The 25,319-nt window shown below is 43.2% G+C and overlaps 1 protein-coding gene across 5 annotated transcripts in view; it reads left to right on the top strand.

Moving 5' to 3' along the window:
* Positions 1 to 132: 132 nt before the first annotated feature.
* Positions 133 to 25,319, top strand: part of PPHLN1 (periphilin 1) — a 118,830-nt gene continuing 93,643 nt past the window's right edge. Inside the window, exons 1-5 of one of the 5 annotated variants that reach the window (XM_075600091.1) lie at positions 133 to 320; positions 2,494 to 2,548; positions 3,812 to 3,906; positions 5,611 to 5,763; positions 8,245 to 8,306. In XM_075600091.1, coding sequence (XP_075456206.1) covers position 2,548; positions 3,812 to 3,906; positions 5,611 to 5,763; positions 8,245 to 8,306 — 311 coding nt within the window. In that variant the 5' untranslated portion in view covers positions 133 to 320; positions 2,494 to 2,547. Of the gene's footprint in view, positions 380 to 2,493; positions 2,558 to 3,811; positions 3,907 to 5,610; positions 5,764 to 8,244; positions 8,307 to 25,319 lie in introns of all 5 variants that reach the window. The other 4 variants (XM_075600090.1, XM_075600089.1, XM_075600088.1 and 1 more) reach the window with 4 other exon arrangements.

Consider the following 25,319-nt stretch of genomic DNA (forward strand, 5'->3'; position numbering starts at 1 on the left):
ATTGCGCAGCTTCAGCTTTATCAAAGGATTACGATTGAGACACTGACAGTTACACAAGATAGAAGAATATTACTTTACTTATTATAATAATAATGTATGTATTTGCTGTAGACAATGCTACTTTGATGTATGAACCAAATGCAACGTTATGCGTTAGGTTGGGTATTTGTTTGTAGGTTTGTCCTTGTTCTCTCCCTGTAGCCGGATGACATCACAGGAGCACGTGATGAGAGCAGACCGGAGCCCCTGCAGCACACGGAGGGAGAGAGGAGAGCAGGCCCTGCAGTGTGAGCGCAGCACTGCCCGGAGCTACAGTGGCTGTGAGTGGGTTTATGGACAGCGTTTCTGTGCAGGAATAAGAGGTTGCAATTGGTTCAAGGTGAAATTCCTTTAAAATCTGTTAGAGGTAGAAAAGCAAAGTAATCATATCCGGGTGCTGCTGCTCTCATTTCTGAACACTGAGCATTACAATCGGTGATCAATTACACTGCACAACCATCCTTTTACATTACAATCCGTGATCAATTACACTGCACAACCATCCTTTTACATTACAATCCGTGATCAATTACACTGCACAACCATCCTTTTACATTACAATCCGTGATCAATTACACTGCACAACCATCCTTTTACGTTACACTCCGTGATCAGTTACACTGCACAACCATCCTTTTACGTTACACTCCGTGATCAGTTACACTGCACAACCATCCTTTTACGTTACACTCCGTGATCAGTTACACTGCACAACCATCCTTTTACGTTACACTCCGTGATCAGTTACACTGCACAACCATCCTTTTACGTTACAATCCGTGATCAGTTACACTGCACAACTATCCTTCTACATAACAATCCGTGACCAATTTCACTGCATTGCTGCTTTAAAATGATGGCTGTGCAGTGTATTTGATCACTGATTGTAATGTTAAATAATGGTTGTGTAGTGTAATGATTCATTGAGTGTAATGTAAAATAATGGTTTTGCAATGTAAAAAACACACTGCACATATTTTTTTGTTTGGATGGGGATACAGCGGAATCGAACCACGCTGCCCTGATCTCTGGTGACCACCTTGTTGCTGCTGTAGATCTTTTATTTTTGTAGCGCCATCCATGTACATAATGCTTTACAGCAGTAATACAGATGATATAATAGGAATAATCGCTTCAACATAAAAATAAACATTAGGAAAGGGAGTCCCTGCCCCAAAGAGCTTACAATCTAAGTGGCATGTAGGAAGAGCTTGGACAGTAGGGGGTGTTATGGTAAGTGCATATGCGATGTGTAGTATCAGCCAACGGAGATACCCAAATGCTTCATTAAAGAAGTGTTTTAAAATGGGCCTTTAAAGTGGAGAAATATGGTGCTAGTCTGATATTTAGGGGTGGGGCAGTAAGTGAGAGGGATTTTAGGGGGGGAGAGGGCTTTAGATACAAAGGGGGTAGACCAACATCCTCGAGCAAAACAAGAGTTGGGTACATGTATAGCAAGAAATTAGGGCTGAGATGTAAGGAGAGGAGCCTTAATAGAGGGGATAATTTTGAAAGTAATACGTGCAGTAGAGCAACAGAGGAATGGGCGTATCTTTGCAATGTTACGGAGGAAAAATCAACAGGTTTTAGCTACATTGTGAATGTGAGGAGTCAATTTGACACACAGCCAGCGTGCCTGTGATGCTGGATGCATGATAGTTCTGCCAACAGTAAGGCTGAGATTATACCAAGAGCTGCGGGGCGGCAGCGCTATTCTGTGACATCACCCTGCGCTGCCGCCGAGAAACATCTTGATTATACCGGGGAGACAGGGCGTGGCCGTGAGCGGTTCGTCATGATTGGCTGAACCACTCACGTGACACGGCCGTCGCCAGAAAAAACTAATTGGGATGTCTCTTCCCCAGCCGTCTGCTGTGCAGTACGGCGCACTGCGACCGTTGCCATAGGTACGAGCACTTTAATTGTATTTATGCTAGTTGTTTTGGCACTGCTTCATGCGACGCTGCGCACGTTTTTCGGTATAATCACGGCCTAATGGAGATAGGGGAAGTAGGGCCAGGCTTGGGAGGAAGTATGAGTATCCTGTGCCACCCTAGCTCCCAGAACCCCCCTGGCTCTTGAGTTACTTACTGGCTTAGTTGCCTGTGTCGGGATCGATCACATGATCGGGAAGAGGCCGAGTCTCATTTTCCATTTAGATTGCAGTCGGCACACGATCTCCCCTAGCAAACAAGCAAAAAGCCCACAACGTAGCTACTATGCCATGGGGCTTCTGGCATGCCAGACCTAATGACGACGTAGCTATGCCATGCTGCACCCAAGCATTTATACCAAGATTTGATCATTTGGTCCTGCTTGGACCGTACCTTTACATTTCTGTTTTGTTTAAGAATTATTGCAAATCAATTGTATTTTTTTTAAACATGGCATTGCATCTCTTAGGCATAATATTTAGTAAATTTAACGACTATTTACATGTTTTTTTTTTTACAGTAGTCCTGTGTTGAATGAAGTACTATTTTTCTGTGAACAAGAAAATACTGCAAAAGTAAGTAATGTAAGTTTAAACATATGTATATCAGTAAAAGAAGTTAAGAAATGTTTATTTTCTTCTGTTAAATCAAAGCACAGTATTGGTTATGTTGTCACTTCTAAATCCCCCTCATAAATGCATTCGATATTTCCATTCTTGGGTTGCAAATCAGAAAAGTATTAGTTTTTTTTTTTTGTTTTTTTTTTTAATTAGCCCATGAATCCTTAAAATTGCAATTTCTATGTCACTCCAGGAAAATCCCCTTTTACTTTCTTGTCCTTCGTTACAGCTTTCTTAACACAAACCTCTGTTAACCTGAACAACCGATGTGACAATAGAATTGCTAATATAGGTGTGATGTTGCTGAGGAGAGGAGGAGGAGGGATGTGACACGGGGGCTGATAATATTACTCGATAAGATCTTTCATGTTTTTTTATTGTCAATCAGCAAACTGGCAAGAAATTGGAGATGAGCAAGGATTGTATTTTGTGCTACTTATGATAAGTATATAGTTCAACCATCCAACACGGAGTAGTCTTACCAGGGGATCCCCAGTAGAGTAGTCCACGTCCTGCCATTTTGACCCTTTATTAGATAAGGGTGGTTGGATTATACTACTGTGACCTGTTTGTCATAATGTGATTGTATAACATTATGAGCAGATTGCTTAAACTTCTGTATCTATAATGACCAAAATAAAATGCTAATCTAAAGACTACAATTCGAGGCGGGCATGGATTAGCTGGTGTTCTGATCAAGTTAATAGCTTTTTGGTGAAAAGCAAAGTTGAGAACTTTGTAACTGATTTAATTGGTAATAAATGTTTAAAAACAAATACATCTCATGCCACGGGTTTCCTATCCTCAGGCAGTTCTGAGCCGAGTTAAAAAAAAAAAATATTAAGTTAATGAGCATTTAATAATACATTGCTCATACAATTTACATGTTTAATCATTGGTTTATAGCCAGTCTGTAATTTACCTTTTGCATAAAAGTTACAGCATTTTTTTCCCTGTGGATATTCCTTAATTAGGCACATTTCACTTGAATTAGATTTACATAAACAATATTTACACATACAATTCTCAAACGTAAACTACTGCTGAAAATGTTTACAATGAGGTGTGTTATATGGGGGATATATGAATTTTTTTGGACCTGCAAGCTGGTTTGCCGTTTCTAAACGGGCGATATGTTCTGGCATCACAGTGACATCTTCTCTTCTAAGCTGGTGGCACAAAGTGGAGTAACAATGATTCTCGTTTGTTCCAATCTAGTGGAGTTCCGAAAAGAGGATATGTGGACTGATGGTAGATATGAGTATGAGCGACTTCCTAGACACCGCCTCCCCCCACGTGAGGTTCCTCCTGATGTAAGTACTTCTCATGGGAACCTTTCACTGTTTTTTTTTTTTTTTTTTAACACGCTAAAGCTGATGATTCTGTACTCGTATGTGTGTAAAGGGCCCAGTGTAATCCTCTATCCATTTGATTGTTCCAGTTTCTTGTTGACACAAGATACTAGTGTTGTACCGGGCCCTGAGGATTGCCTGGTACCGATATCGGGGGAAATTTGTGGCCCAGGTACCCAGCCTGGTAGCGTTGGCTTACCTGCAGCCGGCGGCAGAGGGTGAGGAGGACCACTACGGAGGGTGAGGAGGACCACAGTGACATTGTGGGAGCAGAGGCAGACATCCTGGTGGTGGTGGCAGCAAAGGACTTCATTGTTGAGCCAGTGGGAACAGCGAACAAATCCTATCCTAGCTGATGCTGGTGGGAGCTGGGGAATGTAACCTGAGCAGATGTTACTATTGGACAGCCGGGAGGAGCTGTCTGTTCAATAGTAACGCTCCTGCTCCGGTCACATGTTCCCCGGCTCCCACCGGTATCAGCTGTGATAGGATGTGTTCCGCCGCTCCCACCTGCTCAACCAGGATGTCCTCTGCTTCCACCGCCACTAGGATGTCTGCCGCTGCTCCCACAATGTCGCAGCGGTTCTCCTCACCCTCTGCTGCCGGCTGCAGGTAAGTGTTCTGCTCCTCTGCTTCTGCCATTCTCAAAGAGAAGGACCTAGGGAGCAGAGCAGGAAGGAAATTACCCGGCACTGGGTCCAGCCCCTCGTGCCGGGTCCGGGTAATTTCCGGGTAGTTAAAATAGTGCTGAGTACTGGGTAATTTCCGGGTTCTTGGTACATCACTACAAGATACCAAGGAGGGATAGATCTGGGTAAGTTTTGAGGATTAAGTAGAACACACACTTGAAAAAGCTGGATGTCCTAGGATAAAGGGATGCACAAACAAACTTTCTGAATTAATCAAATGCTAGCACAGTTTTGTTTTTTCACGCCAAATGTAAGTTTGTAGAAACTTCCCACTTTTAAATCTGTTAATCTACGATTTTATTTATGTATTGGGACTACCCAAAAAGTATTTTTGAAAAGCGATGTACCTGTTCTCAGGAGGTGAATTGTAACACAAAACGGTTCAAATATCAAGAGGTACAGACCTGGAAATATGCAGAAGCCCATACCTAGGATTACAGTTTGTCACCCATTTGATTCGGAGTTGTTTTTCTCATTCCTTCACTGTAGCATGGCAAAATGAGGCCTTCATTAAGAGCAGATGTAACCTCACTCAGATAATTCAGATGCAGAAGTGGGCCGGATACAATGTAGTCGGGCATGGGAATTAGGCCTTCGTCCATGCTGCTTGCTTACGCTAGAGAGAGCTGCACGATGAATCACATTGGGGTAATGTGATTGTGTATAGTGCGCGTGAGTGTTGACCGGAGAGCTGCTTGCCGAGACAAATTATTTTGTATTTGCGGCGCGACGGCTGGGTCACGTGAGCGGTTCGCCCAATGAGGGCGAACCAGCTCCGTGACATCACCGCCACACACCCCAAAACGCCCCACCCTCCAGCATGCAAACGCAACGTCATGGCGCTCCGTCACTCACTCGTGAGCAGGCAGCATGGACGCGGCCTTAAACTCTGAAACGTTTGTGTTTTTGTGTGTGCCTGAATCGCACCCATACGTTGTACATGTTATACAAAGTTTTGTTTCTTTATGTTGTCTAGGGAGACTATCACCGGGTGGTGAACATCGTGCACAGAAGACCAGATGATGAAAGCTTTCATCGTTTTGAAGATTACAGCGACGCAGATTTCCGAGAGTATGAGGAAGCACGTGGCTATGGGACCGAACGGAAAAGTGGCCCCTCACATCGAGGGGTATGTACTCGTGCAGTAGTTGCTGCCTGTGTTTAAACATTGCAGGAATGAAGTAGCCGCCTGTGCCTCCATTTGCAAAGACTGTGCTGTCGCAGTTACTGCAGATATTTGTGACTTGGGAGCGTGAGGTTTTACACTATATACAGTGGTGCAGGGAATAGAATTTTTTTTTAGCATGTTCTTGTATCGGACCGATAGTTTTACGCAGCGCTTTACAGAGACATTTTGCAAGCACAGGTCCCTGCCCCGTGGAGCTTAGAATCTATTTTTTGGTGCCTGAGGCACAGGGAGATAAAGTGACTTGCCCAAGGTCACAAGGAGCCAACACCAGGAATTGAACCAGGTTCTCTGAATCTCTGTTAGTGTCTTTACTCACTGAGCCGCTCCTTCAACTGAGTATAACATTAACACACGTGCTGGCACAGGAGAGTCTGTACAAATCTGCTGTAAGAATAGATGCCACACATCCATTGTCCTGCACACATCGTCACCATTCACTATAAGCGTCTTGCTTCTTTGATACAAGCCTCGATCTACATCTCATTGAGAACATTTTCATTTCCATTGTATAATTCCATGGGCAGCTGCTTGTTTTTATTTGGTGCATAGTAAATGACCATTTTCTTTGATTCAAATAAATGATTGCTTACGTGTTGGAGTTGTATTAAACAATAGAAACTGATTTTAATATCGTTGATAGTATTTTGACCTCAAACGTTTTTGATTGCTGTATTTGCACCTTTTAACTCCATTTATCTACGGCACATTTGCTTACCTTCTAATATCAAGCACACTCATTTCCGCATTACTCAAGGTCACATTGGCAGGGATTTCCTTGCCTGTTCAGACTGATCCGTGAGCTGCATTACCTGTACAAGCAATGCACGCAGGACCTCTCTGGTGCATTGTCTTTCATACAAGAAGTATGGGCATAGCTGGCCTATTTTTGTTCATTTTCTACAGTAATAAGCAAGACAGACCTATCTCACGGTCATGTAATGCTATTAAGAGAAATATATAACACCATTCTAATATACTTGAGTAATAATAATGATAATAACTTGATTTCATAAAGCGCTTTTCTGTGATGCCGTTGCAGAGTTCAATTCTGAGGGCAGACTAAATGGAAACTGTATTAAAGAAAATAAATATTGCAAAAATATGTATTTGTGTTAATTTTAAAGATCTTATTATGGGGTTAATTAATGTTCAAAGCTGACCTTTTTTATAATAACTATTTCATGTAGCACTTCTCTCCCAATGGGTCTCAAAGCGCTTCACAATTACAGTACAGTGCGCGATACGTAGAACATAAGATTTTTACAGGCACTGTCCCTGCCCAGATGAGCTTACAGTCTGCTTTTGGTGCCCGAGAGACGGGAGATAAAGTGAACTTGCCCAAGGGCCACAGGAGCCGACACCAGGAATTGAACCAAGTTCAAACTCGGTGTCTTTATTTATAGATTCGGTCTCTTTAGTCACATTAATTGCAAAGCATTTTTTTTTAACTTCCTTACACACCTAAAATAGGCAGGTATGGTATATCCATCCTTTCTTTGAATACTGCTGACATATCTCATGAAGGGATCCTGGAATTGTGCCTGCAGAAAATGTAACTTTACTTGAGTTCAACAATGACATCTGGTATTACAAAAGGAGGAAACTGATAGACATGGTGTTTGCGTGGTTTATAGAATTAATTGAAATGTCTCCCTCTACCCACAGTATTTTTTTTTTTAATTAATTATCCTTACTGTTTGTAAGAATGTAAAATGTGTGACCTCTTTGAGAAATGATTCCTAGCCACTAGTGCAGTTTCATATGCCTTCTAAATGGAATGAGCCAAAGCTGATGCATTCCAGCAATGGCAGCCTGACCGCCATGAAGTCAACCTTGAAAATGAGTAATATAACATTTTAGGTTATTTTCCGGGCACACACGCCTATTAACTGGAAACGGAATACTTTCCATTAAAAACGTTTATGTTGCAGTGTAGTTACATAGTATTGGAAAGTTGTGGTTTGTACACTGCTCAGGCACGGATATGTTATCCTTCTCCTATTCATGTTTTTTTTTTCTTGGGCTTTCGTCCTACTGGGATGGGCAAAGCAATTGTAATGCTTCTGTTTGGGCAGTGCCTTTTTATATAAAAGAGAGAAAAAGAAAAGGTTCAGCCAGTGCTTTATATTAAAACTTGTGTGTAATCCTAATAATGAAAATTGCAGACAAAAATACAATTGTGTTGTGTTGACTTCTTATTTTCATCCTGTTAGGCTATTTTTGATAACCTACAGATGACAGGTGTTATTTCGGTAGTTAACGGGATTTTATTCTACAGCGCTATTGAAAACAATGGTACTATGTGCGTTCTCCTTAACGCACGCAATATTTATTCTTTCTCGCTGTATTTTGCTTTAACGGGGGTAATGGCAATTGGTTCATCTGTATTATCAGTTTACTTTTTTTAAACTATTATTACAGGAAGATCCAGGATATAGATGGCCAAGAGGTGAGCCGCACGCAAGCAGACACCCTGAATACAGGTATGTCTCTTTATATAGGTCAAGGTGCTTTACAAAGCAGCCCTGTTACTGCATGTAGTAGTGAAACCATCTTGTGATCAGTGCAGCCACTTATGACCACAAACTGAAGCATTGTTTTACAACCCCTTTGCTGAGTGTACGGTGCTGTTTCATTCAGATAGAAAATACTCATACTAGATAAAAAGAAAATAGTAGACTAAGAATATAATGTGTGTGTGTGATCCAAATTTGGTATTGAACCATGCTTTTGTAAAAACTGGTTCTGTGGAAAGTAAGGATTGTCTGTCGAGATTGCGCACACGCACACACACCACCAGTGCCGCCAACAGAGCCCAGGAGAAACATTTTAAGCAGCCCCCCCGCCCCCCTCGTGTCAGTGGTATTTCGAGCCGTCCCCTCTATTTCTCTCCCCCCCCCTATTTCTCTCCCCCCCCCCCTCTTCGTATGTATTTCTCTCCTTTCCGTCTCACCCCCATCACGCATACGTCTCACGCATCAAAATTAAAATATCAACACAATATATGTGAAATGTGACACAATATAGGTGCTACCAGTGACTTCCTGTCCCTGTCTCCAATGCTGCCGATTAGGTCCACGGCCCCACCACCGCCGAGATGGGAAAATGGTGAAGATGACCTAGGCGCAAAGGAAAAAAACAGGAAAGGGAGGGAATCAAAATTAATCCACACTTGATTTTAAAATAATAAAAATCATTTCAGCTGGTAGGGATCTCTGAACAAATAGACTTGCCACTGTATGCAATTGGATCTGCTTGAGAGTATAACTGCATCCGTAGAAACTGTTGATTAATTCACTGTCAAAAGAAATCTGCTTAATAGAACTGGGTGATATTGTAATCAGTGCAATACTGAGATGGGTTGTAGTCTTCTTAAAAATTATATATATTCTAAAAACTTCCTTAGGTATAAAATAAAACAGCAATTGCAAATATGAGAGAGGGTCACACTATAGATTAAGTTGTGATAATGTCCCAATATGGATCCAAGTCTTTAAAAAGACTTTATACCTCCTTGTATTTAGGAAGGTCATATAGCATAAGATAATGCTCACACAGAGAAAACAATCGTAGTAGTTCTCCTTACCCTCCGTGATGATCTTCTGGGTGGTGGGTTTTGGGATAGATCTGCTTGTTGGCAGTAAAGTGTGTGCGACACTGTTTGGAGAGAGGGGGGGGGGGAGGGGCTAGCCTGCCTCTCCTTCCTATTTCTCCATCGGTTCACTTACCCCTCTTCACTATGTGCGTGTATCAGTGATTTCCGCGTCTCCAGACGCACTGCTGTCCTCTACCTCAATAATCTCCTCTACCTCAATAATCTCCTCTGTCGCCGAGCTAGAAGTCGGTACTTCCAGCGTCTCCAGATGCACGGCTTGCCTCCACCTCACTCACCGCTTCCGCATCACGTGGGGGAGCCTCTTTGCGTCTTGTGAGACGTTCAACTTTGGAACTGCACCGTCATGCACACCTGCAGCAGCAAGAGTAGCATCCCTTACCATGCATATAAAATATATATATATATATATATATATATATATATATATATATATATATATATATATATATATAATCTCCATGTAACAGTGTTTTTTCAGACAAAAGGTGGCACTGAGTGCTCATTTGCATGTCATTTCCCAGAATTCCTTGCTGCAGTGGAAGCACTGTATGCTGGGTGATAATGGTGAAAGGCAGGGTTGCAGACCTGCCTAAGGCTGAGTCCATAGAGGTGGAAGCCGCGCTCCTCCGCGCTGACGTTCGCCTGCTCGTTCAGGAGCGATTCCATGGACTGGCAGGCGGGCCAGTGTGCGCGATTCGCAGGCGGGGGGAGGCGGGGCAGTGACATCGCTGGGCCAATAGCCCGCGAAGTGCCGACGTCATGACGCTGCTTCGCGCTGATTAAGTGTTTTTCGGCTGACCGCGCGCTGAGAAACAGATTCGGCTGTCGGCTGAAAATCCTTGCGCCTCAGCACGCATGTGGACGCTCGCGGGAGCCCCCTCTCAAGACATCCTCATTGAGGATGACGGGGCTCATCGCGGAGCGTCCGCGCGGCTTCCCCCTCTATGGACCCAGTCTAAGACGTGCGTGTGCGTGTGCGTGTATGTAATGATCTACAGTTGAATGAAATAATTAGAGATGCAAGATTCAATGAAAGAGCAGTGTCTTTTTTAGCTCTCTTACCCCCTCTGCTGGTATCTTTGTTTTCCAGTAAAGAAAATGCACATCTCTTGCTTTCTCTTGTTCTTAGGCCGAGTCCATAGAAGGACAGGCCGCGCTGAGCCGTGCGGACGCTCCGCGCTGAGCCCTGCGGACGCTCCGCGCTGAGCCCCTGCATCCTCAAAGAGTATGCCTTGAGTGGGGGCTCACGCGAGCGTCCGCAGGCGTACTGAGGCGCTGGATTTTTCAGCCGACAGCCAAGCTGTTTTTCAGAGCGCTGTCGGCTGAAAACATCCAATCAGCGCGGAGCAGCGTCAACGTCATAGCGCCTTGACGTCGGTGCATCGCGGGTGATTGGCCCAGCGACGTCACTGTCCCGCCTCCCTCAGTCTCCCCCCGCCTCCAATCGCGCCTGCTGGCTCGCCTGCGCGATTTCATGCCCATGCAGATTTCAGCAAGCGAGCCTCAGCGTCAGCGCGCCTCAGCCCTGCTACCCCCTCTATGGCCCCAGCCTTAGTTGCTTTTTGAACATTTTCAAGATGGTCAATATTTAAAAGGAACAATAATTATCATTCTCAACACTAAAGCAATTCCCCATATTTGGTATCCCTTGTTTTCTTAACCAGTTCATTGACAAACCATTGAGAGAAGCAGGCTATGCACGTCTTTAACCCAGGCTGTGCTGATACGTCAGGTTTATATAGGGCTCCATGTTAAAATGGATTTGAAGCAGCAGAGGGGGTAAGAGAACTAAAAACTACACTGCTCTTTTAGTAAGTCCGGTATCTAATTAATTATTTCATTCAACCCTATATCATTCCATGGAAATGAGCTGTGTTCATACGCATTGAAGTTAGAAAAGCTGGCTCCGTCACGCATGTTTCTCTGTAGACTTCACACGAAAGCAACATTGGTTTAAGAGCCTGGGGAAGTGTGTATTTGTCATTTGTTGTTGTTATTATTATCATTGTTTATTTGTAAAGCGCCAGCATATTCCGCAGCGCGGTATAATGAGGGTACAGAGAGATGCATAGTACATAAACAGAGTTACATACCAAATAAAAACAAACGTGCGCAAACGGATACAAAAGGTAATGAGGGTCCTGCTCCTGAGAGGTTATAAGGCTATGGCCCCAGTGCCTGCGCTGCACGCGCGCCTGCCAGGCTAACGGCGCGTGCAGCCGAGTCCCCTGGTCTGCAGTGAGCAGGGGAGGGTGCGCGGCTGTGACATCACCAGGCAAGTTCGCCCTCATTGGCTGAACCACCAGGGGGCGTGGCCTAGTGTTCCGTCGCGAGTCCTGATCTCAATTCTCTTGAGCAGGAGAAACTGTCGGCGCAGTGCGGCGGCCCCCCCTCGCAGCGGGCCCGGCCCCATTGTGGGGGGGGCTCTTGTCCCTGCAGCGTCCTCCACCATGGGTGCTGCAGTAGCCTGCGGGGATCTGGCCTAAGGAGCAATGTTGCAACAAAAGGAAAAGTGTCTGCTCAGTGTGGGACAGGGTGGAGTGTGGTCCAGCGGCACAGCTGATCCCACTAAGGTTTGGGGGTGTAGATGTTCGGGGGTGTTAGCGTGGATTTTGGTCCAGCCAGATAGGCTTCCTGGAAAAGGTACGTTTTTAAATATCTGAAGTCTGATGGTGCATGGTAGGGAATTCCATAGATGTAAATAATTTCATACTGTAGTGCAATGCGGCGTATACACCCATAACAACATAAATCAACTTGTAGGGATGCAAGTGTTCAAATAGATTATAAGAAATGTGCGATCACGTTATTTGCTCACAAAATAGTAGTTGCGTATATATTTCTACATATTTCAACTCTGGAAACAAGGAATTTACGTAGGTTGGAATTTTCATGAGCTGCCTTGTTCTTATTTTCACCCTGTCTGTAATGATCTCCTTGATCAGCTACAATATTGAAATAAAATAATGTATGGGAACATTAAATAAAGATTCTGCGGTGGTTTAATGTTGAGGTTGGCACATTGATTCCAAAACCTTGGTACATAATATGCAAAGGAATAATTGAAACGTTTTTATTCAGTTACTGTTTCTTCTCAGGCCATAAACTACCCATGCTCTTCTAAATAAAATATTAAAATTAGAATAGAAATTAGAAATTAGAATAACCATTGTGCACCAGTCGTTTTAATGCAGTTCCCTTACTCCCGGTTTATGCTGAATTGAACATGGAATAAGACCAGGAAGGTTTATCAACCTTTTTTGTGATAACCGCTGCTTATGGTAACTTAAAACTGATATAAATCTTAAATCCAGATCTCTCATTTCATGTGTATTTTCACCTGCTAAGAAGTAGAAGTTAGAGTGCCCAGTATGGAGTTTCTGTAGGTCTTGTCTTTTTGGGACCTGCCCATCTTTCTTGTTAGTTTAGGCTGAGTCCCCGCTAGCGCTGAGCGTGCTGGCGCTCAAAGCATGTGTGGCGGGTGTCCTGCGTCTGCTCGCGCGCGGGGGGAGGGGTGGGTGGGGGCGGCATTGCCGAATATTGAGCGAGCGGGAAAGTATAACATTTTTATTTATCTAAGTGCTGAGCATACGCGAGCGCGGACGTGTGTGTGTGTGTGTGTGTGTGTGTATATATGTATATATATATATATATATATATATATATATAGTCACCTCGCTAAGCGCCGCCCGCTCAGCGCTAGTGGGGACGCAGCCTAAGAAGTAGAAGTTGGCAGAAATGTTGATACAGTAAATACAATCGTTGTTACTTTAAGTGAGTGCTGGTCAAGCTTTCCTTTGTATTCGTCCATAACCGTGCACCAGCGCAGCACAATCTTATTATATGCAGAGCCCCAGCCTTCTGTACTGGCTGCTTCTCTTGCTTGGGCTTGCAGTGTAAGTTTTCACAGATCTGTATCACAGAGCCTCCTATCTGCTGGCATTGTGGCCTTTGGATAAACACGGTCTTGTTTATTCCCACCTTAAAACTTCAAGCTCTTGGGACTTGGGTTGTGTGTGTAAAAAACAAACAACAAAAAATCTCCCTCTACATGGTGGTTAAAGTCGGCTCCTCTCTACAGCAGCGAAACGTGCCAAGTAAATTAGGTGTGTGATTTTATACTGAAGGGCACGGCAGTGCGATGTTGACCTGCTCTTTGAAGTGGCATTGACTTGCCATTCTGTTTGTTTGTATTTTATTTTAATAGATGCAACAGTGGCTTACCTTTTAATGCAATATAATTATCTAAGCTGCCGATCGATCGGCAAAGATCCTGCTTCCCAGGGCACCCAGTATTGCTGCATATTTAAAAAGAGGAATTGGTGGGGCTTCCTCAATGATTGCTATAGGAACACAAGGAAGCTTAATACTGTACATTACAACTCAAAACGTGGTATATAGAGTTGGAGGGAAAAATGCAATAAGTATTATCTAATAATACAAACAACATGTTTTTTTTTTTAAAAACATGATTTTGAAGGTAATACTGCTTTAACAAAAGGGTTAAAATGTCTTGACATTCTTAATTGGCAAATAAGTCATTTTTCCTGTTCCCCACATGACAGTGGCTATTAATTGGGATTAGCTCCTCCCCCAGCGTAGGTAGGGTAGGAAACGTTTCTGCAGGGCCCTGTACATATGTAAGGAAGTAAAAAAAAAAAATGCTTTGCAATTAATGTGAATAAAGAGACCGAATCTATGAATAAAGACACCGAGTTTGAACCTGGTTCAATTCCTGGTGTCGGCTCCTGGGGACCTTGTGCAAGTTCACTTAATCTCCCTGTCTCTCAGGCACCAAAAACCCATAAGCCCGTCCCTTTCCCTGAAGAGACCATCTTTTCCCGTCCTACAGCGTCTCAGGTAGTGTTTGCTATTTTGTTAAATTGGGAATCACCAGTACTGTGTTAGGCTTACGACCCTCCCAGATTAAACTGCATTATTTCCCCCGCTCCGGCAGAAGCACTGTCTTGAACATACAGCCAGAGGCCCTGTGACCGGGCAGAGCACTGCAGAAGCATCTGGGAGCACAGGGTCTGGAACGCATGGCTGGGGTAAGACACGCTGGCTGTGAGCAGGAAGCAGAAAAAAAGCAGAGCGCGCCTTCTCATTCCAGTAAAGCGGCAATGACGCGGTGACGTCACATGAGCGACGGCGCCCTGTGAATCCAACTATGGGATTTTTAGAGGAAATACTATCTAATGGTGTCTGATCGTCTTAAAGCGTTCCTGAGGACATTGGAAACTACTTTTTCCACACAGAATGAGTATGGAAGCTTCCCAAAATTTATAGTTGAGTCCCCCGATTGAAAAATGATTGTAATACATAGTTATAGTAGATGAGGTTGAAAAAAGACATATGTGCATCAAGTTCAACCTGTGCTAAATTTAGACGACAGGTACTTATCCTATATTTGTTTTTATGGTACAGGCGGTCCTCGGAATCCGTCTGTCCCGCAAACTACTTTCAGAGAGAGAGAGAGGGGCTGACAAAAAACCCCAGTTTAACATAACCCAATGATATTGCATAAGGGGAATAATAAATTCCTTCCTAACTCCAAATAATGGCAATCGGATTACTCCCTGGATCAACATCCTTCCCCTGTTTACTTATTTGTTATATCCCAGTATAAGTTTCCTTTCTAAAAAGATGTACAATCTTTTTTTTGAAGGTATCTATTGTATCAGCCATCACATTTTAACTGCACTTCCTATAAAAAAGAACCCTTTCCTTTGTTTCTGGTGAAATCTCCTGTGTCATTTTATACTGCCCTTGGGATGAATAGATCTTTTGAAAGCTCCTTGTATTGTCCCTGAATATATTTGAATATAGTTATCATATCCCCTCTAGACGTCTCTTTTCTAATGTAAATAAATCCAATTTAGCTAGCTTGTCTTTAAAGTCAGATTATCCACCCCCTTTATTAATATGGTGGCTCTTCTCTGCATTTCTAATTTCATAATGTCTTTTTTTTTTTTATGTAGTGGTGTTTAAAACTATACTCCATATTCAAGTTATGGTCTTACTAATGCTTACTAATGCTTTATACTGGGGCATAGTTATGCTTACTTCCATTCCATCCATTTCCCATTTAATGCAAGATAAGATCTTGTTTGACTCTGCAACTATTGCATGACATTGGGCACTATTGCGAAGCCTGCTATCTACAAGCGCTCCTGAAGCCTTCTCCATCTATGATTCACCTCCATTTTTCTCCATTTAATTTGTAAGTCGCCTTTTTATTCTTGTTTCCCAAATGCATAACCTTACATTTATCTGTATTAAAACTCCTGCCATTTAGCTGTCCATTTTTCCAATCTATCCAAGTCTTTCTGGAGAGAAATGACACCCTGCTCTGATTTTACTACCTTACACAATTAAGTTTCATCAGCAAAGATGGAGACTTTGCTCTCTATGCCAACTTCAAGGTCATTAATAAACAAGTTAAAAAGCAGGGGTCCCAGTGCCGATCCTTGAAGTACTCCACTCACTTTAGTACAACCTGAAAGGGTTCAATTTATGACCACTCACTGTCAGTCATATAGATCAGCAATCGCAAGCTCAGGATTTGTTACAACCCTCTGTTTTAAAGACAGACACACTCACCAATCAGGTTTGTTAGGTAAACAATCAATTAAACCACACCCACTGAATACACAATCAGGCATGAGAGAAAATAAAGGTTTTCTACAGACTATCAATTTCCACACAATTAACAAATGCAAAAGAGAGTGACTAACAATGGAGTGAAGATTGTTTTGTACATGCTCTATCTTTGATGTGGTATCCTGGGCCGCTGACAGATTTCCCAGGGGCCCAGGACTAGATTTTTGACAACCTTGTGAGCACTCCCATTTCACACCTGTATTTCCCTCTCTCACTCCCTCTCTAACACCTCCACTTACTCTCCTCACCCTCTGCTATCGCTTAATTACCCCCCGCTCCCTGAATCCCACCTCCTCACGTTCATTTCCCCCATCTCCTCTGGCCATATGCACATAATAATTATCTCCCCACAATCCCCCCCAACAAATAGATACCACTACCACCACCCCAAATACGTTTACCACTGCCCCCCTTCCCCAGATACAACTACTCCTCCCCCCCCCCAATCTCCAGATACAATTACCACTTACCTCTGGTTGCCGCCGGGCCCCAGCTGCTGCCTGCCTCTCTCCTGCCGGTTAGCGCTGGAAGCTGGACTCAACTTCCGGGCACGCCAAGCTTCCGACATGCACCGACGGGAGAGGGCAGGCAGCAGCAGCTGAGGAAAGCTTGGTGGTGGCAACCAGATGCAGAAGTTGGACCTAACCTCTGGTGGGGCCCAACTTGCAGCGCCAGCTGGGCCCCCCGCAGCCTCCAAGCCCGGGACACTAGACCCAGCTTTCCACCCTGTTGGCGGCCCTGGCAGTACCTCTGGGGTTCAGTCTTAGGAAGGGTCTCCCAAAACAACCACTGACCCTTGTACTGCCTAACAGGAAGGTGGCGAAGAAAGCCAGGATCTGTGCTGCTTGTAGTACGCCAGCGCTGGAAGCGTAAAAAGTCTGCGGCCATGTGACCAATTACCAGATTTCTACTCGCCTATCCTGGAGGAGAGATATGGTCACTCACATTATGAAATCAACAGTGTTGCAGACAATTAAAGGGACCCAGAAGAGATCAAGGTCCCAAACAAGCTTAGATAGAGGGCAGTTCTTGGAGTTCTGTGATTCATCTGATCGTGAAGTATTAAATGAAGTCTGAATTTAATTTGGATCTGGTGGATACACTGATTAAAATAATGCAATAGATCCTAGAGCCACAGGATGAGAATCTAAAAATAGAAGCTTTTTCAAAGCTCTCAACTGAAGGCAGAAAGTTTTCCATTACATTGAATTATAAAGAAAATGATAGGCTGATTCTTTTCAGCTTCTGATAGAAATTGGTCACCCCATGGATGTTTTCCAGCATGTATCCCTTCTCTGCACGGAGGAGGGTCAATAGATAACCCAAAAGAGATCCTATTTGCACTCCCTTATACTATAAAATGGCTGGGAAGAATTCAATCCCTGGGTGAAGCACCCATACGCCATTCAGTGAAAAAGATATATATAAAACCACTTTATTCAACATATATGCAAGCGCGGAGCAGGGAGGGGTGTTTGAGTAGCAGAGGCCACGCAAATCAGGTTGTATACTGCTGAGTTCTACCTGCAATTGAGCTTTGAGAGTGCTCATACTGCAGAGCTGATTGAATTCTGAGGGATTGAATTCTTCCCAGCCATTTTATAGTATAAGGGAGTGCAAATAGGATCTCTTTTGGGTTATCTATTGACCCTCCTCCGTGCTGACATGTTTACCTATTTCCTGTATGCACCCCTCACCTATGTACATACACTCCTGTAGATACTTTGGCGAGCGGCAATATCCCCCCTCTTTTCTGTATCCCTTCTCTCCAAGAAAAATTTCCAGAAGGTAGACATTGCAATCACCCGTATTGCAAGAAAAGACCACATTACCAATGGAGGATGTAGTGACGTTTCGTGGTACAATGTATCAAAGGATTGAGCATGTCCTTAAGAAATCATTTCTGGCAGTGAGTCTCGCTTATAAACCAGTCGTAGCAGTAGTGTCACTTTCCAGAACCATAAAAATATTGCTGGAAGAGGATTTGGAAAGCAGTGTCAAGAGAACCTCCATTCTAACAGCATTCTGGAAATCGAGATGGCGATCAACTACCGTATATCACAGGCGCATTGCCGGACGTAATATACCTGTCGGCAAGAAGAGCTCTGTAACTAAGACATCGGACAACAGATTCAACTTGCCAGAGCAACTTTTGTTCGGTCTCGGCAAGAGACTGCATGACATTGCTGGGGAAATTCGCTTCAGCGCTAAGCGTTATAGAGTGGGCCAGACTTCAAATAAGGTCACTTGAGAAAGAGGTTCTGGATCAATGGGGGGAAAAAGATCCAAGGTCCTCGCACCAAATATTAAAAATCTCCAGCTGAGAAACTGGAAAAATCAGAGCTCTCGTTAAGATAGAGCTGTGCTTTGATTTTTCCAGCTTCTCAGCTGGAGATTTTTATTATCGGAAGCATGCGAAAGAGTCGCCTGAGTCACTTATTCAGCGAGTACCTTTCATTCCTAGATTTTCTCTGCTTATTGATTTTGAAGGTACAGTATTTGTGGAGTCATTATAGCCCTTGGTTTACAAGATAAACACAATATCGGGTATTGCTGGTTATCATGGATGGGGAGTTTTGATACGACAAAAAGTAAATGCTGCACACCACAATATGATAAAGAGTGATACAATTACCGGTGCTCCCATCAATGTACGATTGGCTGCATCCAATCCACGGCATACAAAAAGGAATGAAGATGGGGCACACGGATTTCCAAAATAAAGAGATTTATTAAAGCATATACAAAGGTGTATGCTTTAATAAATCTCTTTATTTTGGAAATCCGTGTGCCCCATCATCATTCCTTTTAGTTTTGATACGGACCCATGAAATCCTTTAGGGTCCACTTACCCTTCCGTACCCCCGTACTTCCTTTTGCAATGCTCCATGCACACACAGTGCTTATCTGAAGCAGACACTCAAATGTCCATATCGGACTAAAGTTTATGAACCGTCTCTTATATCTCATACACTGCTGAAAAGGACTTGGTCACTGAATGCATTTCACAAATTGATTATTGCATAATCATCTGCACTCCTGGATATCATATCACTTTTTGAGCACTATACTATGGGGCTTTGTTCCCTATTCTGACTCCTTACACCAAAGAGTATGTCTCTATCCCTCAACAAAGTGGGATTTAAAATGGAGGGAGAATCGGCAGAACACAGAGAACACATTTTATCTCCCGGAAGAAACCTGGTAAACGATCACCACCAATGCTAACAAGTCTGGTTGGGGAGCACAATTGGGAACTTCCTTGGCACTGGCACAGGGTATTTGGCCAAAATCCTACCGCAACCTCTCAACAAGTTTGCTACGGTACAATACAGCTCAGGCAGCATTTATTCATTCTTCGCCCAATCGCTAGCTCAACTATACTATAGCAATTCGCAGTCCCGGACCCCACAAAACGACGACTGATGTTCTAAGCCGAAACATCATCCACCCAGGAGAATGGTAACTGGGCTCGCAAGTATCCCAACAGCTCATACTTTAGTTGGGATAACCCCAAATATATCTTATGGCAACAGATCAAAACAGGAAGATGGAAAGTTTCTGCTCAAGGTATTCACCTTCTGGCTAGCCAGGTAGACACTTTGGTTTTCTGTTGGAACTTCAATTTAGGATATATTTTCCCATCGATACCTCTTATAGCGAAGACCCTAAGAAAGAAAAATACAAGACGGGTGTAGTAACAATAATACCTTACTGGCCAAGGATGATATTGTTTTCTCATCTGGTGAATATTGCTCCAAATCTACATTGGAGAATGGAATAATCCAGGCACTCTTTTAAGCAGTTTATTCAGCAATGAAACCAACGTTTCTACTGCCACGCAGTCTTTATCAAGGTGGGGGCTGACACATGCATATAAAACACATAAATATATACCCTCTTGCTCACCCAACCTAAGTCACTAAAGCTAACAAATGGCGTGAAACCGTAACGAACCGTGACATCACGGCCGCGATTGGGGTCCACGCATGCGCACCACACTGCTCACATCAATGTGAGCCCGGCGTCAGCGTGCGGCCCTCCATCATGACGACTGCACGTCACGCTAGAACCGCATCTGCCTTCCCCCGGTTGAGATGGCAACCTAAACACCAAACACAGCACTCGTAATCAAAACACCATGCTGTGAGTGGGGATAGCGCCAGCAGCCGGGTGCCAGTGACTAGCTAATAGCAAGATCCCAAAAAAATGAGTGATAGACATAAGAACCAATTCCCAGCATACAAGTACCACCTAATGTTCCCATAACTAAAGGGCAAAATACCCATAAGAGCATCAGTACTCAAACATATACCAAATAAAAGTGTATATACAATGGGGAACAGTGAAAGTAAATGGACATGATACACTAAATGAAACCCATAAGACATGACATACAACAAAGACTTACAAACATATAACACACAAAGATAGAAGTGTCACTGAGACAAAACTATTAATAAGTAATCCCTAGTAATAAATCTTCCAGCATGCATATGTATAATATGAACAGGAGTAGACGGAGGTATGCAGGTGCAGGTCCATTACAGCTGAGACACTATAAACGCCTGTCAAGGAAACATTTAAGGTTCAATTGTTCGTTGCGCCCACCTCCAGTACTTATCCGTAAATGAAAAATCCAGTACGCTTGCCTCCTTAATAGAGTAGTGTTCCTATCTAAGGCTCCTTTTAGTGGTGGTATAATCTCAATACCCATGACCCTCATGGCTGATATGGAATGTTTGTTGTACACAATGTTGCACTAATACCGTTGGATCAGTACCTGGCACCCGGTTCCTGGTGCAATACCCATTCACAGAATGGTGTTTTGATTACGAGTGCTGTGTTTGGCGTCTAGGTTGCCATATCAACCGGGGGAGGGCAGATGCGGTTCTAGCATGACGGAATGTCTCACGCTGACGCCGGGCTCACATTGATGTGAGCAGGGTAGTGCGCATGCGTGGACCCCTGTCGCGGCCGTGACGTCACGGTTCGTTACGTTTTCGCGCCAATTGTCAGCTGTAGTGACTTAGGATGGGTGAGTAAGAGGGTATATATTTATGCGTTTTATATGCGTGTCAGCCCTCACCTTGATAGACTGTGTGGCAGTCGAAACGTTGGTTTCATTATTGAATAAACTGCTTAAAAGAGTGCCTGGATTATTCCTTTCTCCATATGACTTTGTTTGGGACCCTTCATGACAATCCCTCTTATTTGTGAGCACTGGCCGTTGATAACTTGTTTGATATAGATGAATCGTGTGCCAGACAGCTACTCTATATTTCCAAATCTACCTTGGCATCTCCCACTGTCTTAGAAATTTCTGAAACAAGGCCCAGCACAGCACCCAGAAACGGAGATTGGCAATGGCGGCATGGAAATGAAGCGGCAAGCGTTAAAGATAAAAGGCTTTTCTAACAGAGCAATATAAACTCTGTAAGCCAGAAAGTTGTCAACTTCATATAATTATTATTGTCTGGTGCTGTTTTCAGGAATGGAGTAGGAAAATTACATCAATCTGTTTCAATCCTCACCCTGTCACCTTGGTTTCATTTCTACAGGCTTGTTTTAAGCAGGGAAAAAACTCCAAATGTCATCTTCTTTGTTAGAAAAAGATACAACATTTGGATAAATTAGGGCTGAGATTTCTACAGGCGATCAGGCACCAGAAACCACAAATAAAATGCATAGTACCTACGTGGGATCTTTCAGTAGTGCGCTAGTAGATCGACCGTTCAAACCGTTGCAGACTTGACGTAGAAGACCGTAATTACAGTACATCTGCAAGCGGAGAGGAAGAATTGCAGGCTCTCATGCAGAAAACCTTTTCTAAATTTTCAGCCGTACAAAGCAGTCCTAAGAACTGTATCACGTTTCCTTCCAAAAATCATTTCCTCAATAAGAGATCATTCTGCCTAAATCCTGCTCATCCTAAAAAGGTCAAACTACAACACTTGTGTAGAAAGGTGTTTGAATGTAAACTTACTAAAATGGGAAAATACAGAAAATCGGATAGATTGTTTATAATCCCAACATGTCCTAGAAGAAGGCAGCAAACCTCGAGGACAACCATATTGCAATGGATTACTTAATGTATCAAACTTGCCCATAACTTTTAAAGGCACATTCGACCAGAGCACGTTTCTACCTCATGGGCATTCAAAGCCCAAGCATCTCCGAGGCAAATTTGTAAAGCTGCAATCCTCGTTCACACCTTGAGAAATACTACACGCCGGACATACAAGCCTCAGCTGAAGCAAGCTTTAGCAGGAACGTTCTGCATGCGATCTGTAGATTGTATTAAACAGTTAACTAAACATTGTGGATAATTGTTTTGGTATAGCCCAATGTACCCACTGCCATGTGGAGAATGGGAAAATAGAAAATTCATCTTACAGTAATTTTCTTTTCCTGTACCCCACTAATGGCAGTGGGTACATCATACCCTACCTATAATTAATGTACAATATATCAGTTACGTTTATAGGTATGGGAGAAACCAAAGACTTCCTCTGCAGGGAAAGGGAGGGGCGGATACCCCAGGTCCTTGCAGATGAGTTTCCTGTCCTATCTATGCTGAGGGAGGAGCTAATACCAATTAGTACCCACTGCTATTAGTGGAGTACAGGATAAGGTCATTACAGTAAACTGAATATTTTTTTTTTTTTTTTTTTTTTCATTTACATGCCCCTGAAGTCGAACATACAATTGCACCTTTTCATACTTGTGTAGTAAGGTTGCATACTTTATTTTGTGTAACGAAAGCATTATTGCATCAGGCTTTTTTTCTGTAGAGTTTCATTAAAGTGTAATGAAATGTATTGTTATAGAGGGCTAAAAATGTATGTTTTGTTTGGATAGCAATCGGGAAGAGTCGTACCTTCCGATACTGAATTAAGGCCTTGTGCAGCTTTTGGGATTAGTATTTCTTGCAATGTAAACTGATCTTTGTCTTAAAGAGCAGGGATTTGGCTGGGAGGATTTATGGAATGGTATTAAAGCATTCACAAGCAGCCTGTTCAGCAGGAGTGTGTAGCATTTCCTTTGGGACATTGTACAAGAGCCTCCTTAAATGTATTTATCATAACACTAGCCAAAAAAATGTAATACAAAAAAATGCCCTTTGGAAAGATTGATGTGCTCAACTCGAATCACAAGTGGGAAGGGGGGCGGGGGGGGGGGGGGGTTAGGGGGGAGGAGAGAGAGAAGAACCAGGTAAAGAAAAATGTGTACTCAATTTCTTTCTAAATAGCACAACATGTTTTTAAATGATTTTACAAGGTTATTGTATTTCCATAATTGTGGCTAGATATAACTTTGTAACGATCCAATGGTCCTGCCCTAAAATGGAAACAAGCCGGGTTTGTCTTGTTTAGATTTGCTGGGGTTTGAGACAGTGCAGTGTTCACTGTGTAAAAATAGTATTGTTGAAAAGACTTCAGTTTAGTGAATTGTGTGCTGGCCTGAATCTTTACGGAAATAAATCATATGTACAGTACATTGATTTTAACACAATGTTTATGTTGGTATTACCTGGTCTGATTTGAATATAAACAGTCTCTTGTTTTTCAGCTTTATCCTATGAGTTCCTGTGCAGACAGGGGGACAGCTGCAAAAACTGTATTGTAACATAGGACACTGCTGAAAAAGATTTATCTTCTCTGCCTCTTTCTTTGTCAAATATATTTTTACCCAATAATTGTTTTATAACCGTCCATTACTATAGAGGTTTTTTTTATGCACTTGTGCTTAAGAGGATGCACAGCAAGTCCTCATCCTTTTTAAGGGTGTGTAGCACATGTCCCTCCCCCCCCCTCTCTCTCTGGGAGATTATGGCTATGCGACTGCTAGGTGTAGTGCTGGTTGCCTGCGAGGGAACAGGAAAGATGAGTTTCCCACGATGGTGTGGGGGTACAGGGCAGATTTTTAGAGATTCTTCTGGTTCTGTTTCTTCTTGGTGTCAGCACCTCCAGACATAGGGGGCTTCAGCAAGTCTGAAGGGGGTCCCCGCTATGACCTCCACACAGACTACGGAGCCAGAAGTACAGATGAGGATGTTCGTTATTACAGCAGCCACTGCTGGTGTTGTTGCAGCGTATGCTCAAATTGATAGGGTAGATCCCTGGCTTCTGGATGGTACTGGCGTGCGGGTAATAATGAGGTAATAATGAGGCCCAGCTGGATTAGGTTATGTGTTCAGCCCATGAGGGGCTGAGCACATGTCTCACTCCCGGCCGGGAGCAGACGTTTCCAACACATCCTACCCTATGCAGGGCAGGCTGGAACAACCTGAAGGTCTCACCCCTAGGGGGTTTAACTTCAATCTATAATTTAGGCACTTCCTTCCTGCAGCTCAAAGAGGGAGGGCCCAGTATCTGTACCACCATTGGCTATCACAGATCCATGTGTCAACTCCACTCCTGTCACTCAGGAATTCAGCATGAGGAGGGGGAAAACCCCATAGGATAGCCTGTCACTGTCTACATCTTATTAGAACGTACATGACCGGGGAAGGTAGAGAGCTAGCTGGTCCAGCCACCGCTATAGGTGTTAGAGACTCAGACTAATCTCTGGCATGTTTGGCAAAGAAAAAAAAATAATCACTGTACTTAACATTACTTCCCTTGTGTTATGTTCTTTATTCCTGTTATATATAGTAGTCATAAATTTGAGACCATAATGATTGAATGTTGTATGAAATGATAGACCGCATTTGTATTTCTGTGAGAAGAAAAGAAAGGGGGAAAAAAAGCCCCCATGATCAGTATAAAATGAGATCAGTGAACCTGAGAGCATCTTTAATTAACAAACAAGTGTAATCAAAATAGGTGGGGATCTATTTAACCACGTCCATGATTATACCACATTTAGCACATAGCACAAATCCACCTACTATATTCGAATGCACCTGAAAGGGGCATTTCCTCTTGGCCATATATTTTTGACTGTTTGTTTTATTTTTGCGGCAAAGCAATTGTCTATGCTGCCGATCGACCGGTGAAGATCCTTCTTCCTAGGGCACGCAACGGGGCTGCCTATTTCAGAAGTGGTGTAGTCTCCTACGTAGGTGCTTTATCAACACAAGGAAGCTTAATAGATTTAAAAAAATTATTACAAAGGGCATAAAGTTTGGGTGGGGGGTGGGGGGAGGTATGCAGCAAGTATAATCTAATACTACACAACTGGTTTATTAAAAAAAACATAGGATTTTGACCAA

Source organism: Ascaphus truei, chromosome 5, assembly GCF_040206685.1.
Source record: "Ascaphus truei isolate aAscTru1 chromosome 5, aAscTru1.hap1, whole genome shotgun sequence".
Taxonomy (NCBI): domain Eukaryota; kingdom Metazoa; phylum Chordata; class Amphibia; order Anura; family Ascaphidae; genus Ascaphus; species Ascaphus truei.